Genomic DNA, 24,248 nt, shown 5'->3' on the forward strand with positions numbered 1-24,248 from the left:
ATGAGAGTCCACCAGAAAAAGACAGATAAGGGAGGGCATGCAGGAGAATGGAATGGAAAAAAAATGTTCCTGGAAGAAAAGCATCCAAATAATATTAAGAGAGACAACAAAAGGGTAAATTTGAGGGCCTAAATGAAAATCATGGACTATAGGAATAGAAGCACTGTGGGGGTGGGAGGGAGAGGAAAGGATGCATTCTACTTGGAACATGCTGAGGGAATGTCCAAGAGGAGACTCCGGGTGGCAGGTGATTATGTGGGTCTGACTCCAAGAGTGAAGTTGTGGGGAATTAGAAACCTGGGAGTCGGGAGCTAGTGTGTTGTCCCCTATTGAAAAAACAGCTTAGGATCATATTGTGCAGTGTGAGGGTGGGGAGACTTGCAAGAATAGTCCAGGCATTTGGACTTGATTCTACAGACAGTGCATTTAAACAAGAGGTTTTGAAGAGGGAGTGACACAACTCAGGTGGAAGCATAGAAAGTTGCCTATGGCAGAGGTGGCCAAAGTGATGGAGAAGGAGGGCATATGTGAGAGGTCCTGAGGAGGCACACTCAACAGGACCAGAGCAGCCAGCTGGATCTCAGCATGACCCACTGGGCTGTGCTGAAGTGGGCTCATACAAGCTCACCAGAGCCAACTGATAAATTTTCAGGAATTTCCTGAGCCACTTGTTAAAAATAGCCTTTATTTTAAAAATATAAAAGAGAGGGAGGGGTGACATAAAAATATAAAAGAGAGGAAAGTAGGGGTGTGGGATTAAGAGATACAAACAACTATGTATAAAATAAATTAGCAGCAAGAATATATTGTACAGTGCAGGAAAAGATAGCCATTATTTTGTAAAAACTTTAAATGGAGTATAATCTATAAAAACATTGAATCTCTTTTGTACACTTGAAACTAATACAATATTGTAAATCAACCAAAATTTTAAAATACATAAATACTAAAAAATTTCTAAATGTTAATATATAAACTTACAATTAAGTGAATTACATTTAATACAAAGGTAAAAAATAAATATTAAAACTCATTATTAATTATTTTACTACATTTTACTATTACCTATAACCTTGAAGTTATTTGCACCTGTTGTATCCGAGTGGTGGAAATGTGATATAATGGCATGCTACTTCATACTTCTTCCCAGCTGCCTGATCATGGGGGTAGCTTGAAATTAGCCATGGAAATTGATAAACATTATAAGTCAGAACTTGGTTAACTGTTTTGCTGATGATCTAGCATTAAGGAACTGATGGAAAAATGTCAAAATGCTGATAAAACTTAGAAATGTGTTGTGTTTTGTAGCTATTAAATTGTAAATTGCACAAAAATTATGGAAACACTCAACATTTGAAAACTGTTATCTGATTCAGCAAATAAGTTGTTCCCATCATTGACAAATGAGTGAAGCCCTAACATAGGTTTGATTGTTTCACTTTTGTCTTATTTGTCAATACAAACAAAAATATCAACCAACACTCTTCTCAGAACTACATTTCTTTGTCAATTGCAACCAAGATGATAGGTTGATATGGATATAAGAGTTTGGCAAAAATCAATGAAAACATTTTGTGAGCATCAACTGACTATATGGAATTCACAGTAAAGAGTCTTGCCTACTTTTATTTTCAAGTTGTGATATACACCCTTTTTATCAGTAAAATTTACAATTAACCTATGTTTATACACACACATATTTTTTTTCCAGAGAGCTGGATGTTAAAGATTTACTAGCACATCACTAATTATACATGTTCACCATTTCTAGAAAAGCTGAGAAAAATACAAGAGCATATCCCTATAAAAGCCTCTGGAATAAACTGAAAATCTGTTGGCCATTGAGAAGTTTCTTCTTTCTGTTGTTGTTGCTGTTAAAAGCTATTTGTTGTCTCCAGGGAACATTTGTTTTTATTGTTATTATGATAATTATTCATTTATTATCCAGACAATACCACATCCTCAGAAGGCAAAGTGATAGAGAAAAAATATGACTCACAAACTCCTGCCTGAACAACTCAAATCTTTTCACTTTTCATTTTCTCTTTGGACTTTAGAATTGATCTTTGGGTTTGGAGAATTTTCCAGGCTCAATAACCTGGGGCAGATGAGTGGATTCCCCTGATTTAGTATGGATAAGTCCTCCCTGAAAAGAGAGTGAGAACTGGACTGTAAAGAAAGCTAAGCACCGAAGAATTGATGCTTTTGGACTGTTGTGTTGGAGAAGACTCTTGAGAGTCCCTTGGACTGCAAGATCAAATTAGTCAATCCTAAAGGAAAACCCTGGATATTCATTGGAAGGACAAATGCTGAAGCTGAAGCTCCAATACTTTGGCCACCTGATGCAAAGAACTGACTCATTGGAAAAGACCCTGATGCTGGGAAAGATTGAAGGCAGGAGGAGAAGGGGATGACAGAGGATGAGATGGTTGGATGGCATCACCGATTCAATGGACATGAGTTTGAGCAAGCTCCAGGAGTTGGTGCTGGACAGGGAGACCTGGCATGTTGCAGTTCATGGGTCTCAAAGAGTCAGACACAGCTGAGCGACTTAACTGAACTGGTCTCTTAGGCTGTCTTCATTTTTTTTTTTTTTCATTCTTTTTTTTTTTTTAATATTCTGTTCTGTGGCAGTGATTTCCACCATTCTGTCCTCCAGGTCATTTATCCATTCTTCTGCCTCAGTTATTCTGCTATTGATTCCTTCTAGTGTATTGTTCATCTCTATTTGTTTGTTCTTTAGTTCTCCCAGGTCTTTGGTAAACATTTCTTGCATCTTCTCCATTGTTTTCCCACAATCCTGAATCATCTTCACTATCATTATTCTGAATTCTTTTTCCTGGAAAACTGCCTATCTCCACTTCATTTAGTTGTTTTTTCAGGTTTTATCTTGTCCCTTCATCTGGGACACAACTTTCTGCTTTTTCATCGTGATTAACTTTCTGTAATATAGTTTTTATTTTAGCCACTGTAGGACTGTGCTTCTTCTTGCTTCTTCTGTCTGCCTTCTGATGGAGGAGGCTAAGAGGTTTGTGTAAGCTTCCTGATTGGAGGGACTGGCATGGGAACAACTGTGTCTTGCTCTGGTGGGCAGGGCCTTGCTCAGTAAAGCTTTAATCCGATTATCTACTAAAAGGTGGGGTTGTGCTCCCTCCCTGGTAGTTGCTTGGCCTGAGACAATGCAGCTCTGAGGTCTACAGGCTCTATGGGGGACAGCAAGGGGGACTTTTTGGACCTCTTGCTGCCAGTGTCCCTGTCCCTGTGGTGAGCCCCTGCCAACCCACTCCTCCACAGGAGGCCCTCCAACACTGGCAGGTAGTTTTGGTTCAGTCTCCTGTGGAGTCACTGCTCCTTTCCTCTGGGTCTTAGTGCATGGAAGATTTCGTTTGTGCCCTGCAAGACTGGAGTCTCTGTTGCCCTCAGTCCTGTGGAAGTTCTACAATCAAATCTCACTGGCCTTCAAGGGTAGATTCCTTGGGGATTCCCAGCCCCTTTGTTGTACCCCCAGGCTGTGAATCCTGACATGGGGTTCAGAACCTTCACAACAGTGTGAAAACTTTGGTATTATTGTTCTCCAGTTTGTGGGTCACCCATCAATGTGATGTGAAAAGACACATTTCATTTTCACCAAGAACTTTATTGAACAATGTATTCACCATTTTGTTCCACTACCTTCTGCATTTCCCAGGGAACTTCATAATTCAATCTTACCAAAACTTTTTATCTTTTTAAGCAAAGAACCATTTTGGGTGCCTTTTACAGTCTTCTAATGAGTGGAAATATTTTCCATTAAGAGAATTTTTAAAAACTAAAATAAATGGGCATCTGAAGGTGCAATGTCTTGGTGAATATGGTGGATGAATCAGAACTTCCCAGCCAAGCTGTAACTGTTTTTGCCTTGTCACCAAAGGAAAATGTGGTCTTGAGTTATCCTGATAGAAGATTATGCATTTTCTGTTGACTAATTCCAGATACTTTTTTGGAAAGCAGTTGAATGCTGCTTTCAGCTGGTTTAACTAGGAGCAGTACTTGTTGGAATTATCGTTTGGTTTTCCAAAAGGAGCTCATAATAAAGGACTCTTCCAATCCCACCGTAGACACACCATCACCTTCTTTGGATGAAGACTGGCCTTTGGTGAGCTTGGCAGTTGTTCATTTTGATTGCCCCATGATCTCTTCTATTCCACATTATTTTACAGTATACATTTTTCATTGTCCATCACAGCTTGTTTTTAAAACAGAAAAGAATTTGTTATGTTTAAATATAGAATTGCATTCGGAAATATGTTTAAGAAGATTTTTTTTTTTTTTTTGCTTAACTTTTGTGGAATCCAAACATCAAAGTGATTAACATAACCAAGCTGGTGTAAATGATTTTCAGCCCTTGGCCTGGGTATTTTGAGTATGCTGGCTATCTCCCATGTGATATAAACATTGATTGCACTCAATGAATATCTTGATTTGATCACTATCAACTTCAACTTGTCTACCTGACCATGGAGCACCTGACCATGGGAAATCTTCAACACAAAATTTCACAAATCACTTCTGACGTAGACGATCAGTTACAACACCTTCTCCATACACTGCACAAATCTTTTTTTGTGTGTTTCAGGTGCATTTTTACCTTTCTTGAGTAATAAAGCATTATATGCTGAAAATGTTGCTTTTTTCCTTCCATCTTCAATATTAAAATGGATACACAAAATACACCAATTTTGATAAATTTTTTAAAAGTTTACACTGATATGACAGCTGTCACAATACAAACTAACAAAATTGTTTAAAATGAAGTTAAGTGCTACTAGAGCCATCTTACAACAACAACAAAAATGAACATTTTGACCAACCCAATATTTGAAAAAGTTTATCATATAAACTAGCTATATGAAAAAAGAGTCCATGTGTGCACTTTGGCAGCACATATACTAAAATTGGAACAATAGAGATTAGCATGGTACAAGGAGGCCTATCGTGCTGCGATTCATGGAGTCGCAGAGTGGGACATGACTGAGTGACTGAACTGAACTGAACTGTGCAAGGATGACACAAATTCGTGACACATTCCATATTTTTTCTTATAATAACCTATAATGGAAAATAATCTGAAAAATAATATACGTGAATGTGTATAACTGAATCACTTTGCTGTAAACCTGAAATATTGTAAGTCAACTACACTTCAATAAAATATATATATTAAGAAAAAAAAAGAGTCCATGCAGGGTGCTAAAACAGTAGAGTATTTCTCTAGTTCAAGACACAGTAGCAGAAACAAAACACTAAAAACAAAACCAAAACAAACAAAAAAGAAACAGCAGGAGGCCAGTGTAGCTGGCACAGATTGAGCAGGGGGAGAGTAATAGAAAATGAAGTCAGAGGCCGGACTGTGGGAGGCCTCATGGGACCTTGTGTTGACTATGGTTTTTAGTCTGAGTAAGATGGGAGCCACTGGGGCCTCTGGAAAAAGGAGTGATCTGAGCTGACTTACTTTAAACAGTATCCCTCCGAGACTTCCCTAGCTATACAGTGGTTAGAACTCTGCACTTCCACTGCAGGGGTTGTGGGTTCGATCCCTGGTTGGGGAAGTAAAATCCCACAAAGCCAGGAAGCCAGTCTGGGGTTAATGCTATAATCTATAATGTAGGTGAGAGTTGTTGGTGTCTCAGATCAGGGTAGTAGCAGTGCAGGTGATGAGAAATGGTCTGATATTGTTTGAGGGGGGTAGTGTGAATGGGGAGGGCACACACCATAGAATTTATCTATTTGTCCCTTAATAAGTTTAAAACGTGAAAAATGTCAAACATATACAGAAGTGTTGTGACTGGTGTAGCAAACCCCATGGACCCATTACCCAGCTTCAACATTATCAGTATGTGGTCAATCTTGTTTCATTGTTATTGCCTACTCACTAGATTATTTTAAAGCAAATTTCAGATTGCTTGTCATTTCTTCTGCAGATCCTTCAGTATTTATCACAGAAAGATAAAGACTCATTATGATTGTCATACATTTTGAAGGGAGAGCCAACAGAATTTTCTAATAAAATTACGAAAATTATGTGTAGAGCATGAGAAACCGAGTCAAAGTGAGGACACATCCGAAGTGTTTGACTTGAGTAACTGATAAGATGGAATTTGTTGTGACATGAGATGGGAAGACTTCCCTGGTGGCTCAGACGGTAAAGCGTCTGCCTACAATGTGGGAGACCTGGGTTCGATCCCTGGGTTGGGAAGATCTCCTGGAGAAGAAGTGGCAACCCACTCCAGTACTCTTGCCTGAAAATTCCTATGGACAGAGGACCCTGGTAGGCTACAGTCCATGGGGTCACAAAGAGTTGGACACGACTGAGTGACTTCACTTTCACTTTAACTTTGAGATGGGAAAGACTTTGGCTAGAACTGATTGTCTTGGGTCAGGGGCAATGGGATGGATGTGGCTCTTCCTGTAACATCTGGTTTAGCAACGAACACAGGATTAGGAGCTCAAAAAAATCAAGAGGGCTCTTGTAGACTATAAAGTTCTACACAAGTCTTGGCTGTTGGTATTCTTCAGTTCAGTTCAGTTGCTCAGTTATGTCCGACTATTTGCAACCCCATAAATCGCAGCATGCCAGGCTTCCCTGTCCATCACCAACTCCTGGAGTTTACCCAAACTCATGTCCATCGAGTTGGTGATGCCATCCAGCCATCTCATCCTCTGTCGTCCCCTTCTCCTCCTGCCCCCAATCCCTCCCAGCATCAGGGTCTTTTCCAATGAGTCAACTCTTCACATAAGGTGGCCAAAGTATTGGAGTTTCAGCCTCAGCATCACTCCTTCCAATGAACACCCAGGACTGGTCTCCTTTAGGATGGACTGGTTGGATCTCCTTGCAGTCCAAGGGACTCTCAAGAGTCTTCTTCAACACCACAGTTCAAAAGCATCAGTTCTTCAGCACTCAGCTTTCTTCACAGTCCAATTCTCACATCCATACATGACCACTGGAAAAACAATAGCCTTGACTAGACGGACCTTTGTTGGCAAAGTAATGTCTCTGCTTTTTAATATGCTGTCTAGGTTGGTCATAACTTTCTTTCCAAGGAGTAAGCATCTTTTAATTTCATGGCTGCAGTCACCATCTGCAGTGATTTTGGAGCCCCAAAAAATAAAGTCTGACACTGTTTCCACTCTTTCCCCATTGATTTCCCATGAAGTGATGGGACCAGATGCCATGATCTTTGTTTTCTGAATGTTGAGCCTTAAGCCAACTTTTTCACTCTCCTCTTTCACTTTCATCAAGAGGCTTTTTAGTTCTTCTTCACTTTCTGCCATAAGGGTGGTGTCATCTGCATATCTGAAGTTATTGATATTTCTCCTGGCAATCTTGATTCCAGCTTGTGCTTCTTCCAGCCCAGCATTTCTCATGATGTACTCTGCATAGAAGTTAAATAAGCAGGGTGACAATATACAGCCTTGACATACTCCTTTTCCTATTTAGAACCAATCTGTTGGTCCATGTCCAGTTCTAACTGTTGCTTCCTGACTTGCATACAGGTTTCCCAAGAGGCAGGTCAGGTGGTCTGGTGTTCCCATCTCTTTCAAAATTTTCCACAGTTTATTGTGATCCACACAGTCAAAGGCTTTGGCATAGTCAATAAAGCAGAAATAGATGTTTTTCTGGAACTCTCTTGCTTTTTCCGTGATCCAGAGGATGTTGGCAATTTGATCTATGGTTCCTCTGCCTTTCTTAAAACCAGGTTGAACATCTAGAAATTCACGGTTCACATATTGCTGAAGCTGGGCTTGGAGAATTTTGAGCATTACTTTACTAGCGTGTGAGATGAGTGCAATTGTGTGGTAGTTTGAGCATTCTTTGGCATTGCCTTTCTTTGGGGTTGGAATGAAAACGGACCTTTTCCAGTCCTGTGGCCACTGCTGAGTTTTCCAAATTTGCTGGCATATTAAGTGCAGCACTTTCACAGCATCATCTTTCAGGATTTGAAACAGCTCAACTGGAATTCCATCACCTCCACTAGCTTTGTTTGTAGTGATGCTTTCTAAGACCCACTTGACTTCACATTCCAAGATGTCTGGCTCTAGGTCAGTGATCACACCATCATGATTATCTTGGTCGTGAAGATCTTTTTTGTACAGTTCTTCTGTGTATTCTTGCCACCTCTTAATATCTTCTGCTTCTGTTAGGCCCATGCCATTTCTGTCCTTTATCGAGCCTGTCTTTGCATGAAATGTTCCCTTGGTATCTCTAATTTTCTGAAAGAGATCTCTAGTCTTTCCCATTCTGTTGTTTTCCTCTATTTCTTTGCATTGATTGCTGAGGAAGGCTTTCTTATCTCTCCTTGCTATTCTTTGGAACTCTGCATTCAGATGCTTATATCTTTCCTTTTCTCCTTTGCTTTTCATTTCTCTTCTTTTCACAGCTATTTGTAAGGCCTCCTCCAACAGCCATTTTGCTTTTTTGCATTTCTTTTCCATGGGGATGGTCTTGATCCCTGTCTCCTGTACAATGTCATGAACCTCTGTCCATAATTCATCAGGCACTCTATCAGATCTAGTCCCTTAAATCTATTTCTCACTTCCACTGTATAATTATAAGGGACTTTATTTAGGTCATACCTGAATGGTCTAGTGGTTTTCCCTACTTTCTTCAATTTAAGTCTGAATTTGGCAATAAGGAGTTCATGATCTGAGGCAGTCAGCTCCCAGTCTTGTTTTTGCTAACTGTATAGAGTTTCTCCATCTTTGGGTGCAAAGAATAGAATCAATCTGATTTCGGTGTTGACCATCTGGTGATGTCCATGTATAGAGTCTTCTCTTGTGTTGTGGAAGAGGGTGTTTGCTATGATCAGTGCGTTCTCTTGGCAAAACTCTATTAGCCTTTGCCCTGCTTCATTCCGTACTCCAAGGCCAAATTTGCCTGTTACTCCAGGTGTTTCTTGACTTCCTACTTTTGCACTCCAGTCCCCTATAATGAAAAGGATATCTTTTTGGGGTGTTAGTTCTAAAAGGTCTTGTAGGTCTTCATAGAACCGTTCATTCTTGCTGTCATTCAAATCTGTACTGTGCTGCCCTGAGTGGACCACGAGGCCCAGTCTGCTGAATGCACAAGGGAAGTAAATCAAACCCCCACAAGTTCTGCTCACTGCGGTCATTTTTATCTCAGGACCATTTGCCTTTCTGCTGAGATGATCTCTAAGGTTCTCTCCAGCTCTAAGATTTTATGAATCAAACTGGAAGTCTTAAACAGCCTACAATGACCCAAGCCATATTATTTGGAAACTGTATCTCTTTCCAGTGATACAGGCTGCTTTGGGCTAAGTCAAGTGATACAACCTGGTGTGAGGATGGAAATCTGCACATTGGGGCTAGTTGCTTAAAAAAAATCCCTGTGCTAGTTTAACAAATAAAAAACCAAAATAAACTTAGGTTGTAAAAGGGACTTCTCTGTGGTCCAGTGGCTAAGACTCTGCATTCCCAGTGCAGGGGGCCCGGGTTCAACCCCTGCTCAGGAAACTAGATCTCACATGCCACAACTAAAGATTCCGTGTTCAGTTCAGTCACTCTTTTGTGTCCGACTCTCTGTGACCCCATGGACTGCAGCACACCAGGCTTCCCTGTCCATCACCAACTCCCAGAGCTTGCTCAAAGTGTCCATCGAGTCGGTGATGCCATCTAGCCATCTCATCCTCTGTTGTCCCCTTCTCCTTCTGCCTTCAATCTTTCCCAGCATCAGGGTCTTTTCCAATGAGTCAATTCTTCGCATCAGGTGGCCAAAGTATTGGAGTTTTAGCTTCAGCATCAATCAGTCCTTCCAATGAATATTCAGGACTGATTTCCTTTAGGATGGACTGGTTGGATCTCCTTGCAGTCCAAGGGACCCTCAAGAGTCTTCTCCAACACCACAGTTCAAAAGCATCAATTCTTCAGGTCTCAGCTTTCTTTATAGTCCAACTCTTACATTCATACACAACCATAGCTTTGACTAGATTCCCTGTGCTGCAGCTAAAACCCAACATAGCCAAATGAATAAATACAAAAATCCCTGGTGATGTGAGGAGAATGCAGCCAAGGAACACCAATTCCCCATTTGGACAAGATGGGTGGCCCAGTGAGCATCTAGGATACCGCTGTACTTGTGGAAAGAACCAACCTGGAGGCCTCTCCTCCATATTTGCTTTGGTTCCTTAACTAAACTTCAACAAATCATTTCCATCATCTGTTGAGCTGAGACAGGACAAACCTAGAAAGCACACTGAGCAGGGTGGCAGCAAGAGAATACAGCTGCCTTCAGGTCCCCTGCCTTCTAATCCTTTAGTCTCCATTTCTCAAGGGGCACCATAAAAATTACTTCTGATCTGGCCCCTCATAACTGCTTCTGGATAAGCTCCACTCTTGGCAAGAAAAGGCTTAAGTAACATGACTGGCAAGCCCTTTTCGGCACCCCTCTACTTGGCTGGACCCAGTTCTGCAGAAATTCCCTTTAGGCTGCTTAAGCAGAGTTCCGTTAGCCCCAAGTTGTGCTTTATTTTGCAATATGGAAGGCAGGGATGTCCTGTGGGGCCAAATCTGGGTCTGGGAGACCCCTGGGCAGTTTTTGCTAGTATGTTGTTTGTTCAGTTCTTTGGCTTGACTCCAAGCCCAGGACTCAGCCTGGGGAAAAGGATGTTGCCCCAAGCTACAGCTCCTCAGCAGGCTTCCTGGTCCACTGAACCCACAGGCCTGGGCACCAGGGATACCAGATGTGCCCAGTTATATTTGCAGTGATTTCACACAGGTTCATTTTATCTCAGATGAAGACATCTAAAACAACTGTTTTTCACTCCAAATCCTGCCAGAAGGGAAAAGGGAAACTTAGTTGTTTTGAGCAGTCTGTAGCTAGACGTTACGTGAAGGTGATATATACAGGGCAGTGGTTAACACATGGGCATTTTGCTCCTCTGGGGGATCTGGCATTACCTCAAGTCAGTTTCTCGTTATCACAACCAGGAAGAACAAAAGCGCTGTTCTAGTGGGTTAGGGGCCAGGGATGCTGCCCAACATCCAACACAGGACAGCTATCCCCTCCCCCACCCTGCTCCCATATAAAGATTGAGAAAAGCTCTGCTATGGGAAGCCAAGGTGGTTTTAGGTCTTAGCAGGAAGACATGCTGGTTGATATCACACACAGGGTAATTGACACTTGTAAGAAGCCTAGAGTTTGAAATGAGGAATAGGTCTAACTGCTGGCCCCTTGCCAACAGAGGCACCTCTCAAGACTGGTAAAAACATGATTTTGCAGTCCTGAGAAATGGAGTTGAGGACTGAATGCTATAGCAGCTGGAAAATGATAAAGTCCAAGCAAGTGTATTGCTTGGCAACAAGAGTCCATACCTGTATTCAAAACTGGACATTTTTACCATGCCATTTGGCAAGCTGGGCACAGAAGTGGGAAAAACAGATGAGCCAGGCTTATATATGGGGTAGTGCAATAAAGACCAGAGAAAAGAGGGGGATTAAAAAAAAAGATACTATGTATAAAATATTTACTTGCTTCTCCTTCTTGCCAAGGTTTGATATGTTTTCCTACCATCATTGAAGTCTAGCCTATAGGAGACATCATATCCCAGAATGCCAAGCCTGCCTGAAAATTCAAAGCAAGCAAACAAACCAAAAACCCAAACCACAGCAAACACCAAAGATACTATTAATCACTTGGTATTATCTTTAATTACAAAGACTTTTCCAATCACATCACATAGAGATCATTTTATCCACTGCTCTGTTTGGCTGCCAATCTCTTATCTCTCTCCTCAGCAATGGTAAGGCGAATACCCTTTCCACGGGGAAGAGAGATCCACGGTTTGTTGCCCTGGAGGAGAAAAGAGGAGAATCAAAACCTGCTACACACCATTAACAGGCTGGCACATGTTATGTTTATGTTTGTCAAGAGAAAGAGAAACCTGTTTGTGAAAGCACTCAGCAACAGTCAGGCAGTCATTTATCTGAAATACCCATTTAAAATTTTTTGCCCATGTATGTAAATGCAAACTACAATATCCTTCATAACTAGTCTTAGATATATTGCAATTGTGCCCAAGGCCAAGCATTAGCTTACCCTCTACCCCCACAATCTCCCACAGGTACAAATTAAAGAGCCAAACTATAAGGTATATTCATCCCATTACTGGCACTTTTCACCAACCCAGGTGATCCGGTCCCCACACCCCATACTGTGATGCTGAAAAAGCACAGGTTTGCCTCAGCCCTGCTGTAAGCCCTATCCCAGAGGAGGCTTTATTTTATAACACTTTAGCAGGAACCAGGAGCTACAATCCCAGCATTTTACAGGTTTCCCTGGACTAGAGAAACCCAGACTTACTTTGCCAATAACGAAAATGTTTGAGAGCCGTGTGGCAAAGCTGTTGCCGTTCGCATCTTTCACATGAACTACATCAAAAGAACCTGGATGCCTCTCCCGGTTTGTAATCACACCAATTCTTCCCAGGTTAGCACCTCCAGTCACCATGCACAGGTTACCTATATAGGAAGGAAATGGTAGTCAATGAGAGAGACAGGTTTCAAACAAAGTTGTTTATCTTTCAAGGTACAATTAATTTTCTGCTACTGTTGTGAACAGATTTGGAGGATGAGTCAATTACAAAAGGCTGTATCTCAATTCCCTCATGGCCACCAGAAAACTACAATGACACAAGGCTTTGCTTTTACATATTCACTGAACATTTCTTAAAAGACTTGCCTTGTTCCTGATCTGTTACTGTATCAACAAAAGACATCTAGCTTTGGTTGCTAATTAGGTGCATGCTGCTGCTAAGTCACTTCAGTCGTGTCCGACTCTGTGTGACCCCATAGACAGCAGCCTACCAGGCTCCTCCATCCATGGGATTTTCCACGCAAGAGTACTGGAGTGGGGTGCCATTGCCTTCTCCGAATTAGGTGCATATTAGACCACAAACCCAAAAAATAAAACCCTGTACCCAGACCTTGTTCAAGTCCTAGATTCAATCAATTTAAAAATTAAAAGCAAAGTACAGCTCTTATGCCTGCCTATGAGAATTCTGCCTAAAGAGAATGCCTATGTAGTAGAGGCTGCTTACCAGTGTCAAATTTGATGAAATCAGTAATCTTGCCAGTCTCCAAGTCAATCTGAATGGTATCATTCACCTTGATGAGGGGATCAGGGTAACGGATGGTACGAGCATCATGGGTTACCAGATGAGGGATTCCTTTTGTTCCCACAAATATCTTTCTTACTTTGCACAATTTATACTAGAAACACACAAGGTTAGCCACATCAGTCCAGCTCACAAGCACTATGCTCCAGAGTACGACAGTTCTGTCACCACTTTAAAGATGTAACCAGCAGCTAAAGAGCTACAGCTGAATAATGGTGTTCTTGACTTTTCTTCCCACTCCGCAATAAATTCATCTTGCACATTGGCCCCCCTTCTAGATTAATCTTCCTATTTCTTATGTGTTTTCTTCGTAGCACTGTATCAACCCCAAGGCTAAAAGTTCAAGGAACTGGAAGGCCTCACAACCTGGGAACTACCAGGAGGGCTAATCACCACCATTTCCTCCCCTCTCAAATGCAAATTACAGCCCCATTCTCAGGTTAAGTCTGGGACAGCTTGAATTCTTCCCTTCTACTCACCCAGCTAACAAGTGCCTCTTAATGGCTCCCTCTATATCACAATTGAATTTTGTCTCACAAAGGGCAATTGCATTACCAGTTCATCAAATCAACTATTTCACAAACCATTTCACTTTTGGATTTTTCACTCCCCAAAATATTCTTTAAATGAATCAAATCACCTCGATTCCATTGGACATGCTCTCCAGCCTGCTGGTAACAGTGCAGGCAGCTAAGGAAATTAGGAGCTGAATCACCCAATTGAATTAACCTTCATTTACAGCCAATAATGGAAGAAGCCATGAACTTATACATAAAACCACAACAAACTGGATTAAATAATCAGTGTCTGTAACCTTTTGCGTTATCTCAAATTAGTGCCCCAAAGGCTATTGGTCCTTTCCATTAATACCTTTCCCCTTTCCAGAATAAAGCTAGACAAAAGGCCGACTGGACTAGACATTGGGTTTTTCTGGCCCCTTATCCCACACTTCAGATACTCAAACATTTCTAGAAGTCACTCTGCTTGCCTCAAACAAAAAAACACCAGCAATCAGAAGTCACTGTTCAGTGCGAATTCATTTCTGCGATAAAAAAAGGTAACAATCTGTTGAGGATGCTAACCTGACTAGATGTTTCCAGGTATAAGATTATAAGGAATCCTAATCTACCTACCTCACAATGGATCAGCCCATGTACTTAATTCAGGCTGTAACTTAGAATCAAGTACTTTAAAACAACAGCCCAGCGTACTTGCATCACTCACCTTGGCCTCCTCAGGTGTAATACGATGAACAGCAAAGCGACCCTTGGTGTCATAGATCAAACGAAAGTTCTCTCCAGTCTTATCAATGCTGATGACATCTGATATCAAACAATAACTCAGGTTACTACAGTGCACCCCAGTAGACCATGCTGAGCAACAACCACATAAGGAAAAAATATCCATATGCTTCCCATTTTGAATACCAGCAACGACTCTGACAAAAGTTCACCAGTATTTAATACAACCACCTTTTTAGATAGCAAGATTTACAAAAATATAAGGGGCTACCACCAAGCGCCCATCACTAACCACTTACCCATAAAACCAGCAGGGTAGGTTATATCTGTGCGGACTTTGCCATCGATCTTAATGAAACGCTGCATGCAAATCTTCTTTACTTCATCTCCAGTTAGGGCATACTTAAGTCTATTCCTTAGGAAAATGATTAGGGGGAGACACTCCCTTAGCTTGTGGGGGCCGGTAGATGGACGAGGGGCCTGTAAATGATTAATTTATCACTTTAAAAAAGGTACCTCTTAAGTCCCGAGATTCAGACTGCCCCGACCCCAAAAGAACCTCTGGCAGGCAGTGAATTTTCCGATCCAGTAATCAGGGATATCCACACATACAGAAACAGTACAAAATGTTTCAAACATACAACGTAAAAAAACAGGGTTACAATATAATGATACTTACAAACACACCGGTCAGTTTATCCAGCATCCAATGTTTTGGAGCTGCTACGCGTTTCAGGTGCTTCTTGGGACCCCGAGCCTAAAGTTTCAGATTTTAATACTGTTAAATTGTTTCAGGTGTTTTCAAGAACAGCTTACACAATTATTCTCGAAAGAACAGCATCGTTTCCTCTTTAACAAAAACACACACAGTACCCAGCAAATACTACAGGTGCCGCAAACTGCAACCAGTTTCCTTACTGTTAATTGATTACTGTCTCTAAGAACAGTATTTCCTGTTACTAAGTTATTTACATATTACTACTTAAAAGTGTGTATGCTTCTAGAGGATGTTTTTACTAGGATACTGCTGGTGAAACAGCCAGGGGATGGACTTCAAGGCACACAGCCAGCCAGTAACAGAAATGGACCAGAACTCAATCTGTGCTTCTATATCAAACAGAAATCTTCTCGAAATGTATCTGGTTTTCAAGTGTTAGCTGTTGAGATATTGGCACAACCACGTGCCAATAGCTGCTTCCTCAAACTCTAAAGTAGCTAAGATCATTTTTCACCTTAAAGTGCGAAAAGAAGCCTTTTTAAAGCCGTATACTGAATCTCACCGATCACATTAGCTAAAGTCAGAGCGTGCCAAAGACACGACGGAAAGAATCTCTTCTCCTGCCCCGGGCCAGACGTCTATCCTCCGGGCCCACCCGGGGCTCCATTCTGGGAAACAAGCCGCTCCTCCCAGGGCCGCATGATGCGTGGCCGGGTGTGGCCGGCCCAGATACCAAGGCCTTCCCGCCAGCAGTACCAATTTCCCCCTACAGCTGAAAGCTGGTGTTCGATCTCACCATCTACCCAGCCTGTGCCCACCCCACTAGGTCCCTCTCCCTTCGCCTCGGCCCGACCACCCCCCGCGAGAGTGCCGGAGTCCCGGGCAGCCCCAGCCCTGGGAGGATGGAGGCTGATGGAGCTTCAAGAGCTCGCAAAGAATCCGCCTTACCATGGCTGCGCTAGGCACGAAAAGAGGCCCGCCTTCTTCCGGCGAGAGGAGAAAACAGGGCCCGCGACTGCGCGCGCAGGAACCTTGGACCCTCCTACCAGCTCCGCCCTTTTACGGCACGCGAGAAGGCTATTTTGCCATCTACTGGTGGGAGGTCAGAGGTCCGGGGCTTGGAAATCGCCGTGGAAAAACGGGTGTCTCCCAAGGGCGAATTGCTCCCTCTCCTTTCCCGCCCTCATCCCTCCAGTATTTGCTGGGAACCTCTGGAGCGCTTGATTCTGTGTTAGGTGCTGGACCAAGATGAGTTAGACAAGCTCTCTTGCCTAAAGTGAGGCTATTTTAAGTCCCACATATACAGGACCGTATAATCACTAGAATACACTGAAATGAATAAGGTCCTACAGTGTAGCACAAGGAACTATATTTAACATCGTGTAATAAACTGTAGTAGAAAAGAATCTGAAAAATAATATATCTATATCTATATATGTCTATATGTATATATCTGAATCACTTTTCTGTACAACTTGAAAGTAACACAACTTTGTAAATCTACTATACTTCAAATAAATAAATTTTAAAGAATACATTAAAATGAATAACTAATACTGTTCCTTAAACCTATTGTGTGTTCCTTCTCCTGAGTTCCCTGGAGCCAGTCGACCTGCCCTTACTATAAGTTGGGAAGAATCAATATTTTTTCCCTCTGGCTTCTCTACAGATTGCCAAGGGGGTGGAGTGTAGCGGGTGGGAGGGTAGGATCTCTGCTTGAACTCTGCCCCTCCATTTCTGTACAGTGCATTTGGCATTTACCATAAAGTCTCAGGGAAGACAGGAGCCATTCGAGATCATCCGGTTATCTAACTAAAATTTAGACCTAATCATGTGATTTCCCTACTTTGAAAGTGCCCTTGGGCCTCCTGCCTGGCCCCTCAGGTCCCTCTGCCTTTCACCTCCTGCCTCCTGCACTCATCAGGACACCCATTGCTCCCTTACCCTATCCCAAACCTCAAAGCTTAAGCCACTCCAAGGTGTTACTGCTCTGACAAAACTGCCTCTTTCAAGCCTCCTGACAGTGGACCTGATGATCCCTCAGCTTGGAACTGCCATGGACAGCCCAGCACTCTTCCTGGGTACCTAATCCCACTTGTCCACCTTGGAGATGCATGCAGCTCAGGTCCTTCTGGATCTGTGAGAACCCAGTCCCCTCAGGCAAGGTCATGCCACATTCTTCTGCCCCAGAGTCCTCGGTTCAAATTCAATGGCAACACAGTAGCAGATCGGGTTGTAATTAGTTTATTCATCTGTCCTCCACTAGATTGTGAGTATCTTCATTAAAGAGCCTGCCTTAATTCATCTTTGCCACCTAACAGAGAGGTTAGTGTGATGTCCAACACTTGGTAAATACTTGTTGAATGAACAAATTGAGTCAACATCCCAGTCATTGTGCCAAGTCTCACTATACTCTCCCTGACTCTGCCTGGCCTCCCCTGACCATGAGGTCAAAGTCCTAACCCAGGAGGTTCCATTTTACATGTCTCTGTCTCTGCCCTCCTTTTCATCCCCCTGTAGTTTGTAGAGGAGCAAGAGAGAGGAAAAAATGGTTGGCTTTTTTCAATCAGACAGTACTCACTAACTAGATGGACAGGAAATCCTCTTTGTCTAAAATTAGGTCTATAGTAAAGCATGCTATAGATGATTATTGGCAAGAAGGGGCAATTGATTGGAGATGGGGATTAGAGAGAGAGTGAAGTTGGTGAGACAATAGAAGGTGCATTCTGAGGTTTTCAGTCTGAGGGCATTGGGAAGATGGTGGTGCAGCCAACAGAAATGATTGGAGTTCACTTGGGGGTGAGAGATTCCATGGGAAGTTCATGGGACCTCTGGCTTGAGAGGATAGGAAAAATGGCTGGTTAGAGCCGCAGATGTTACTTAAGATCACACAGCTGGTTAGGAGTGGGGGATGGGTTAGGGAGGCTGATCTCTTGCCTCCCAGGTCAAGGGTTGGTTTGTTTTTGTACCACAGCTTGTCAAAGGACTTGACGGAATCAAAGCACCTTTTCCAGTATATTTTTTTCTCTGTCAATTTGTATTTATGCACAAATGACATTCTAACAAGAATAAAGGGAATTGGGAAAGAGCTAAGAAAATCACAAAACAGTACCTCCCCAAACACCCTAAACACATCATCTGTATTCATTTGTTCTTGTTCCTGTTCTTGTTCTGATCGGTTTGTGTGCATGCATACTTTTACATAATTTTACTCCTAGCATACAGACCATTTTGCATTCTGCTTTTATTATACTAAACACTTTCTGAGTTGCTACATAATCTTCATAATGAGTATTTTAACAACTGTGTCATATTTCATTAAATGGATATCCCATAATTAATAAAAGTTCCTTACTGTTGAACATTTAGTTTTTAGTGCTTTTTCTTTATTATGAATGTTGCTACAGTGAATAGTTTCCTTTATATGGCTTTTTCCTTCAGTGGAACAACTTCCTTAGAATAAATCCATTCCTTCACCCAACATTTATTGAGTACCTACTCTGAGTCAAATTCTGTATTATGAGCCAGGGAAACAGAGATGATTAAGATCTAGTTCCTGGTCTCAAAGAATTCACATTATAGTGGAAAGGTAGGGTGGGAGGAGGGGACAGAAAGCTAGAAGAAGCTCTCAGAGGAAAGATGGTGGTGAGGCAGTTGGGAACATGGAGGGCTGTTAAATCTTAAGAATTTGGACTTTAGCCTGTAGGTAGACAATGAGGAATCACTGAAAGATTTTAAAGAGGAGAGAATCAGCTTTGTGCTTCAGAAAGATAACTGACTGCTTCTTTTAGAATGGTTTGAAGAAAGTGTGGCTGGTTTGGGTCAGGGAGGAGATGGGTCAGGGCTGTTTCAACAATGCAAGCAAGAAACAGAAAGGCGAGACCCAGGTCTGTGATTGTGGGGTGGAGGAGGAGGGGGCAGATTCAAAAGACATTGCAGATGGAGTATTGGCAGAATCTGACTAGGAAATGACATATGTGCAGGGGTGAGGGACAGGGAGGTAATTAGGATGATTCCCAGGTTTCTGGTTTGGTGACTCAGTAGCACATTCACGGGGAACTAGGAGGAGGTATGTTTGGTGTGTGCGATGTGGGACTGAGGGGGAGGACCAGCTGGAGATGCTTTATAGACACAAACCTGAGCGCAGGTGTGTGATATCTGGGCTGGAGACTCCCATTTGGGAGAACTGGTGCATCTGTGCTTAGTCCATGCAAGTGGTTGGCAGTAACTGTTGGAAAGGGAGCACTGTGTTAAGGGTCTGAATACTTTGATAGTGGTATTGTGTATTGCCAAAGACCTTCCTCAGAGCAGCCTTGCAATTTTACTATACTCATGGCAGCCTGGTAATCACTTATTTTTAACTTTTACTAACGTAATTGTTTTAATTTGCACTTCAAAAAATCACTAGTGGGGTTGAACATTTTGTCATATGCTTGTTTACTCATTCCATTTCCCCTTGTGTGAAGTATCTCTGCCTATTAATCTTTGGGGACATGTTTTTCTGATCAATTTGCATGGGTGCTTTACAGAACACAGAAGTTCATCATTTGTCATATTTGAGGCATATATTTTTACCAATTACTTTCCTTTTGATTTTATTTTTCTATGTACAAATTTCAAAATTTTATATAGCCAAATCTGTTGACCTTTTCTCTTGTAATTTCTTCTTGTCAATTCAAAGATTAGAAGGTTACTCTCAGTTCAAAGATCTGCTAAATACTCAATTCTATTTAATAACATGTATTTAGTTCTTTACCAACTTGGGGTTGATAAAGATAAATGGAATTAAAGATAAACTGAAAACAAATCTATTTTCCCCAAAATGCTTAACCAATTTTCTCATTGCAATATGTTGAATGATCTTTGTCTTCATTGTTTTGTAAGAACTGCTTTAACATATCGTAAATGAAACCATGCAGTGCATGGTTCTATTTCTGTAAGTGTGGGCATGGGAGACAATGAGTAGGGAACTGAGATGTACATACATCCCCAGCATCCTGTCCCAGGTTGCCAAAGGAAAAGGATGTGTATGAGTGGTTCATGTTCATAAGTCACACCATGAGTGGAGTGGTCCAAGCCCCTCAGTCTTCATCTTAAAGAGTAGCCCTTCATGCCTCAGATTCCCTGATTGATTTATTGTCAGCAATCAACGAACCAGCATAGCCTTCTCCTCACTTTCTCACATTCCTGTGAGACAGTGAGGCAGAGGTGAAAGAGCATAGTTTGAATCTATCTCTGTGTGCCTTTGAGTACATGGCTTCACTTCTCTGAACCACAGGTGCTTTATTTGGAAAATAGGGATAACCATACTCAATTTAAGAGATGATGTATCAAATGCATAGAACATTGGGACTCAGTCAATGAATTAGTGCTCCAATTCCCTTCTGGATGCTTCCTTCTGAAATTTGGGTTTTTCCAACAGCTTTATTGAGGAATAATCAATGTATAGTAAATGGCACGTATTTAAAGTATGCAGTCTGACAAATTTTGATGTGTGTATAAACCTAGTGAAACCATTTGTCACTAATGTAATGAACATATCCATAAGCCCCAAGTTTTCTCATGTCTGTTTGTAACTCCTCAGTCCAGCTCCTCCCCCTGCACTCCCAGGCAACTGCTGATCTGCTTTCTGTCACTACTGATTAATTTGCATTTTTTTGAATTTTGCATAAATGGAAATATTCCAGCCTGTACTCTTTTTTTGTTTAGCATCTTTCACTCAGCATAATTATTTTTAGATTCATTCATGTTGTTGTATGTATCAATAGTTTATTCTTTTATTGCTTAGTAGTTCCTCGTATACATCATATAGTACATGTGTACATATATGCATATACACATGTATGTATGTATGCCTTGTAGCTCAGTCGGTAATGAATCTGCCTGCAGTGCAGGAGACCCGGGTTCGATCCCTGGGTTGGGAAGATCTCCTGGAGAAGGAAATGGCAACCCACTCCAGTATCCTTGCCTGGAAAATCTTATGGACAGAGGAGCCTGGTGGACTGCAGTCCATGGGGTCGCAAAGAGTCGGGCACGACTGAGCGACTAATACCATAAGTAGTTTATCCCATTCAGTTGTGGATAGACATTTGCATTGTTTCCAGTTTTAAGCAATTACAGATGAAGCTGCTATGAACATTTCTATACAAGTCTTTTTATGAGCAAATGTTTATATTTCTCTTGGTGAAAACCTACAAGTGGAAGGCTAGGTCATATGGCAGATGTATGTTTTAATTTTTTGAAAAAATTGCCAAACTGTTTTCCAAAGTGGTTGTAATATTTTACATCCCCATTTTCAGTGTTCCAGTTGCACCATGCCCTGGCCAACATATGTTAAATCAGTTGTTTTTTCTTAACTTAATTTTTAATTGGGGTTTCCTGGTGGCTCAGTGGTAAAGAATCTGCCTACCAATGCAGGAGATACAAGAGACCAAGTTCAATCCCTGGGTTGGGAAGATCCCCTGGAGAAAGAAATGGCAACCCACTCCAGGATTCTTGCCTGGGAAATCCCATGGACAGAGGAGCCTGGCAGGCTATAGTCCATGGGGACATGACTTAGTGACTAAACAACAACAAATACATAATATTTACCATTTTGACCATTTTAGAATGTACATTTAGGGACTTCCCTGGTGGTCCACTGGTTAACAATCCACCTTCCAATGCAGGGGACATGGGTTCGATCCCTGGTGACCCCTGGTCCGGGAACTAAGATCCCACATGCCATGGGGCAACTAAGCCAGCACACCAAAACTACTGAGCCTGCCCGCCACAACGAAAGATCCCTCATGACACAATGAGGGTCCTGCATGCGGGACCCGACTCAGCCAAATAAACGAATATTTTAAAATAAATAGGTAAATAAAATGTACATTTAGGGGACCTCCTTGGTTGTCCAGTGGTTAAGACTCTGAACTTCCACTGCAGGAGGCAAGAGTTTGATCCCTGGTTAGGGAACTAAGATTCTACATGCCACGCAACACTGCCAAAATATTTTTAAAAAACCAAAACCAAAACCAAAATTAAATGTACATTTAAGTGATGTTAAGTACATTCACATGGAAAAGATAAATGCATCCCAGTGTTTACAACAGCACTATTAACAATATCCAGAACATAGAAACAACCTGTTTCCATTGACAAATGAATGGATAAAGAAGATGTAGTACAAATACAATGGAATGCAGTGGTGGTTTAGTGTCTAAGTCATGTCTGACTCTTGTGATCCCATGGACTGTAGCCCACCAAGCTCCTCTGTCCATGGGATATTAGCCACAAAAAAGAATGAAACAACACCATTTTCAGCAACATGGATAGACCTAGACAGAGATTAGTATACTAACTGGAATAGTCAGAGGAAGAAAAATAGATGGTATCACTTTAGCTCAGTTGGTAAAGAATCCGCCTGCAATGCAGGAAACCCTGGTTCGATTCCTGGGTCAGGAAGATCTGCTGGAGAAGGGATAGGCTACCCTCTCCAGTGTTCTTGGGCTTCCCTTGTGTCTCAGCTGGTAAAGAATCTGCCTGCAATGCGGGAGACCTGGGTTCAATCCCTGGGTTGGGAAGATCCCCTGGAGAAGGGAACGGCTATCTGTTCCAGTATTCTGGCCTGGAGTGTTCCATGGACTGTCCATGGGGTCGCAAAGAATAGGACATGACTGAGCGACTTTCATTTCACTATATGTGATACAGATCTAAATCTGATACAATCTAAAATAATAATACAAATGAACTTATTTACGAAACAGAAAGAGACTTACAGACATGGAAAAGAAACTTCCGGTTACCAGAGGGGAAAAGGGCAGGGGGAGGGATAAATTAGGAGTTTCGAATTAACAGATACAAAGTCCTATATATAAAATAGATGAACAAGGAGGTCCTACTGTATAGCACAGGGAACTATGTTCAAAATCTTGTAATAACCTGTAGTGTAAAATAATATGAAAACAATCTCCATACTGTCCTCCATTCCCACCAACAGTGCAAGGGGATTCCCTTTTCTCCGCAACCTCTCGGACACTATCATTTGTAGACTTTTTGATGATGGCCATTCTGACTGATATGAGGTGATATCTCATGGTAGTTTTGATTTGCATTTCTCTAATAGTGAATGATGTTGAGCATCTTTTCATGTGCTTTTTAGCCGTCTGTATGTCTTCTTTGAAGAAATGTCTGTTTAGGTCTTGATCAGATTATTTGTTTTTCTGGTATTGAGTTGTATGAGCTGCTTGTATATTTTGGAAATGAATCCTTTGTCAGCTGTTTCATTTGCTATTGTTTTCTCCCATTCTGTCTTTGCACCTTGTTTATAGTTTCCCTTGCTGTGCAGAAGCTTTTAAGCTTAATTAGGTTCCACTTCTTTATTTTTGTTTTTATTTCCATTACTCTAGGAGGTGGGTCATAGAGTATCTTGCTATGATTTATGGAGAGAGTAGCATGGAAACATACACATTACAATATGTAAAATAGATACCCAGTGGGAATTTGCTGTATGATACAGGGAACTCAAACCAGGACTCTGTGATAACCTAGAGGTGTGGGATGTGGTAGGAGGTGGGAGGGAGGTTCAAGAGGGAGGGGACGTATGCATATCTATGGCTGATTTATGTTGATGTATGGCAGGAACCAACACAATATTGTAAAGCAATTATCCTTCAATTAAAGACAAATACATTTTTTAAAGTATATATGTGTGTGTATATATATATATATATATAAAATAACTGAACCACTTTACTATACACCAGAAACTAACATAATATTGTAAATCAACTATACTTGAATAATTTTTTTAAAAAGTACATTCGCCATATGCACTTATCACCACTCTTCATTTTCAGAGCCTTTTCATCTTAAACAGTAGCTCCCCTTTACCCCTTGGTCCCAGCTCCTGGTAACCTCTATTCTACTTTCTTTCTCTACGTGAATTTGTCAATTCTAGGCATCTTATATAAGTGGAATCATACAATATTTGTCCTTTTGTATCTGGCTTATTTCACTTTGCATGATGTTTTAAAAGTTCACCCATACTGTATTAATAGCATGTTTGAGTTTCACTACTTTTAAAATCTGAATAATATTCCATTGTTTGTATACCCTGCAATTTGTTTATCCATTCTC

The 24,248-nt window shown here is 41.5% G+C and overlaps 1 protein-coding gene across 1 annotated transcript; it reads right to left on the reverse strand.

The window, feature by feature from the left end:
• Nucleotides 1-11,675: 11,675 nt before the first annotated feature.
• Nucleotides 11,676-16,102, reverse strand: LOC147340618 (small ribosomal subunit protein eS4, X isoform). The gene is made up of 7 exons (XM_086388905.1): nucleotides 16,077-16,102; nucleotides 15,090-15,167; nucleotides 14,710-14,890; nucleotides 14,394-14,491; nucleotides 13,092-13,263; nucleotides 12,356-12,513; nucleotides 11,676-11,845 (listed from the first exon to the last, which is right to left on the reverse strand). The coding sequence occupies exons 1-7, from the start codon at nucleotides 16,077-16,079 to the stop codon at nucleotides 11,744-11,746; spliced, it is 792 nt and encodes a 263-aa protein (XP_086245031.1). The 5' UTR covers nucleotides 16,080-16,102; the 3' UTR covers nucleotides 11,676-11,743.
• Nucleotides 16,103-24,248: the final 8,146 nt, after the last annotated feature.

This window comes from Bos grunniens, chromosome X, assembly GCF_055505025.1.
Source record: "Bos grunniens cultivar Pamir isolate PY7600 chromosome X, Bosgru_T2T1.0, whole genome shotgun sequence".
NCBI lineage: Eukaryota > Metazoa > Chordata > Mammalia > Artiodactyla > Bovidae > Bos > Bos grunniens.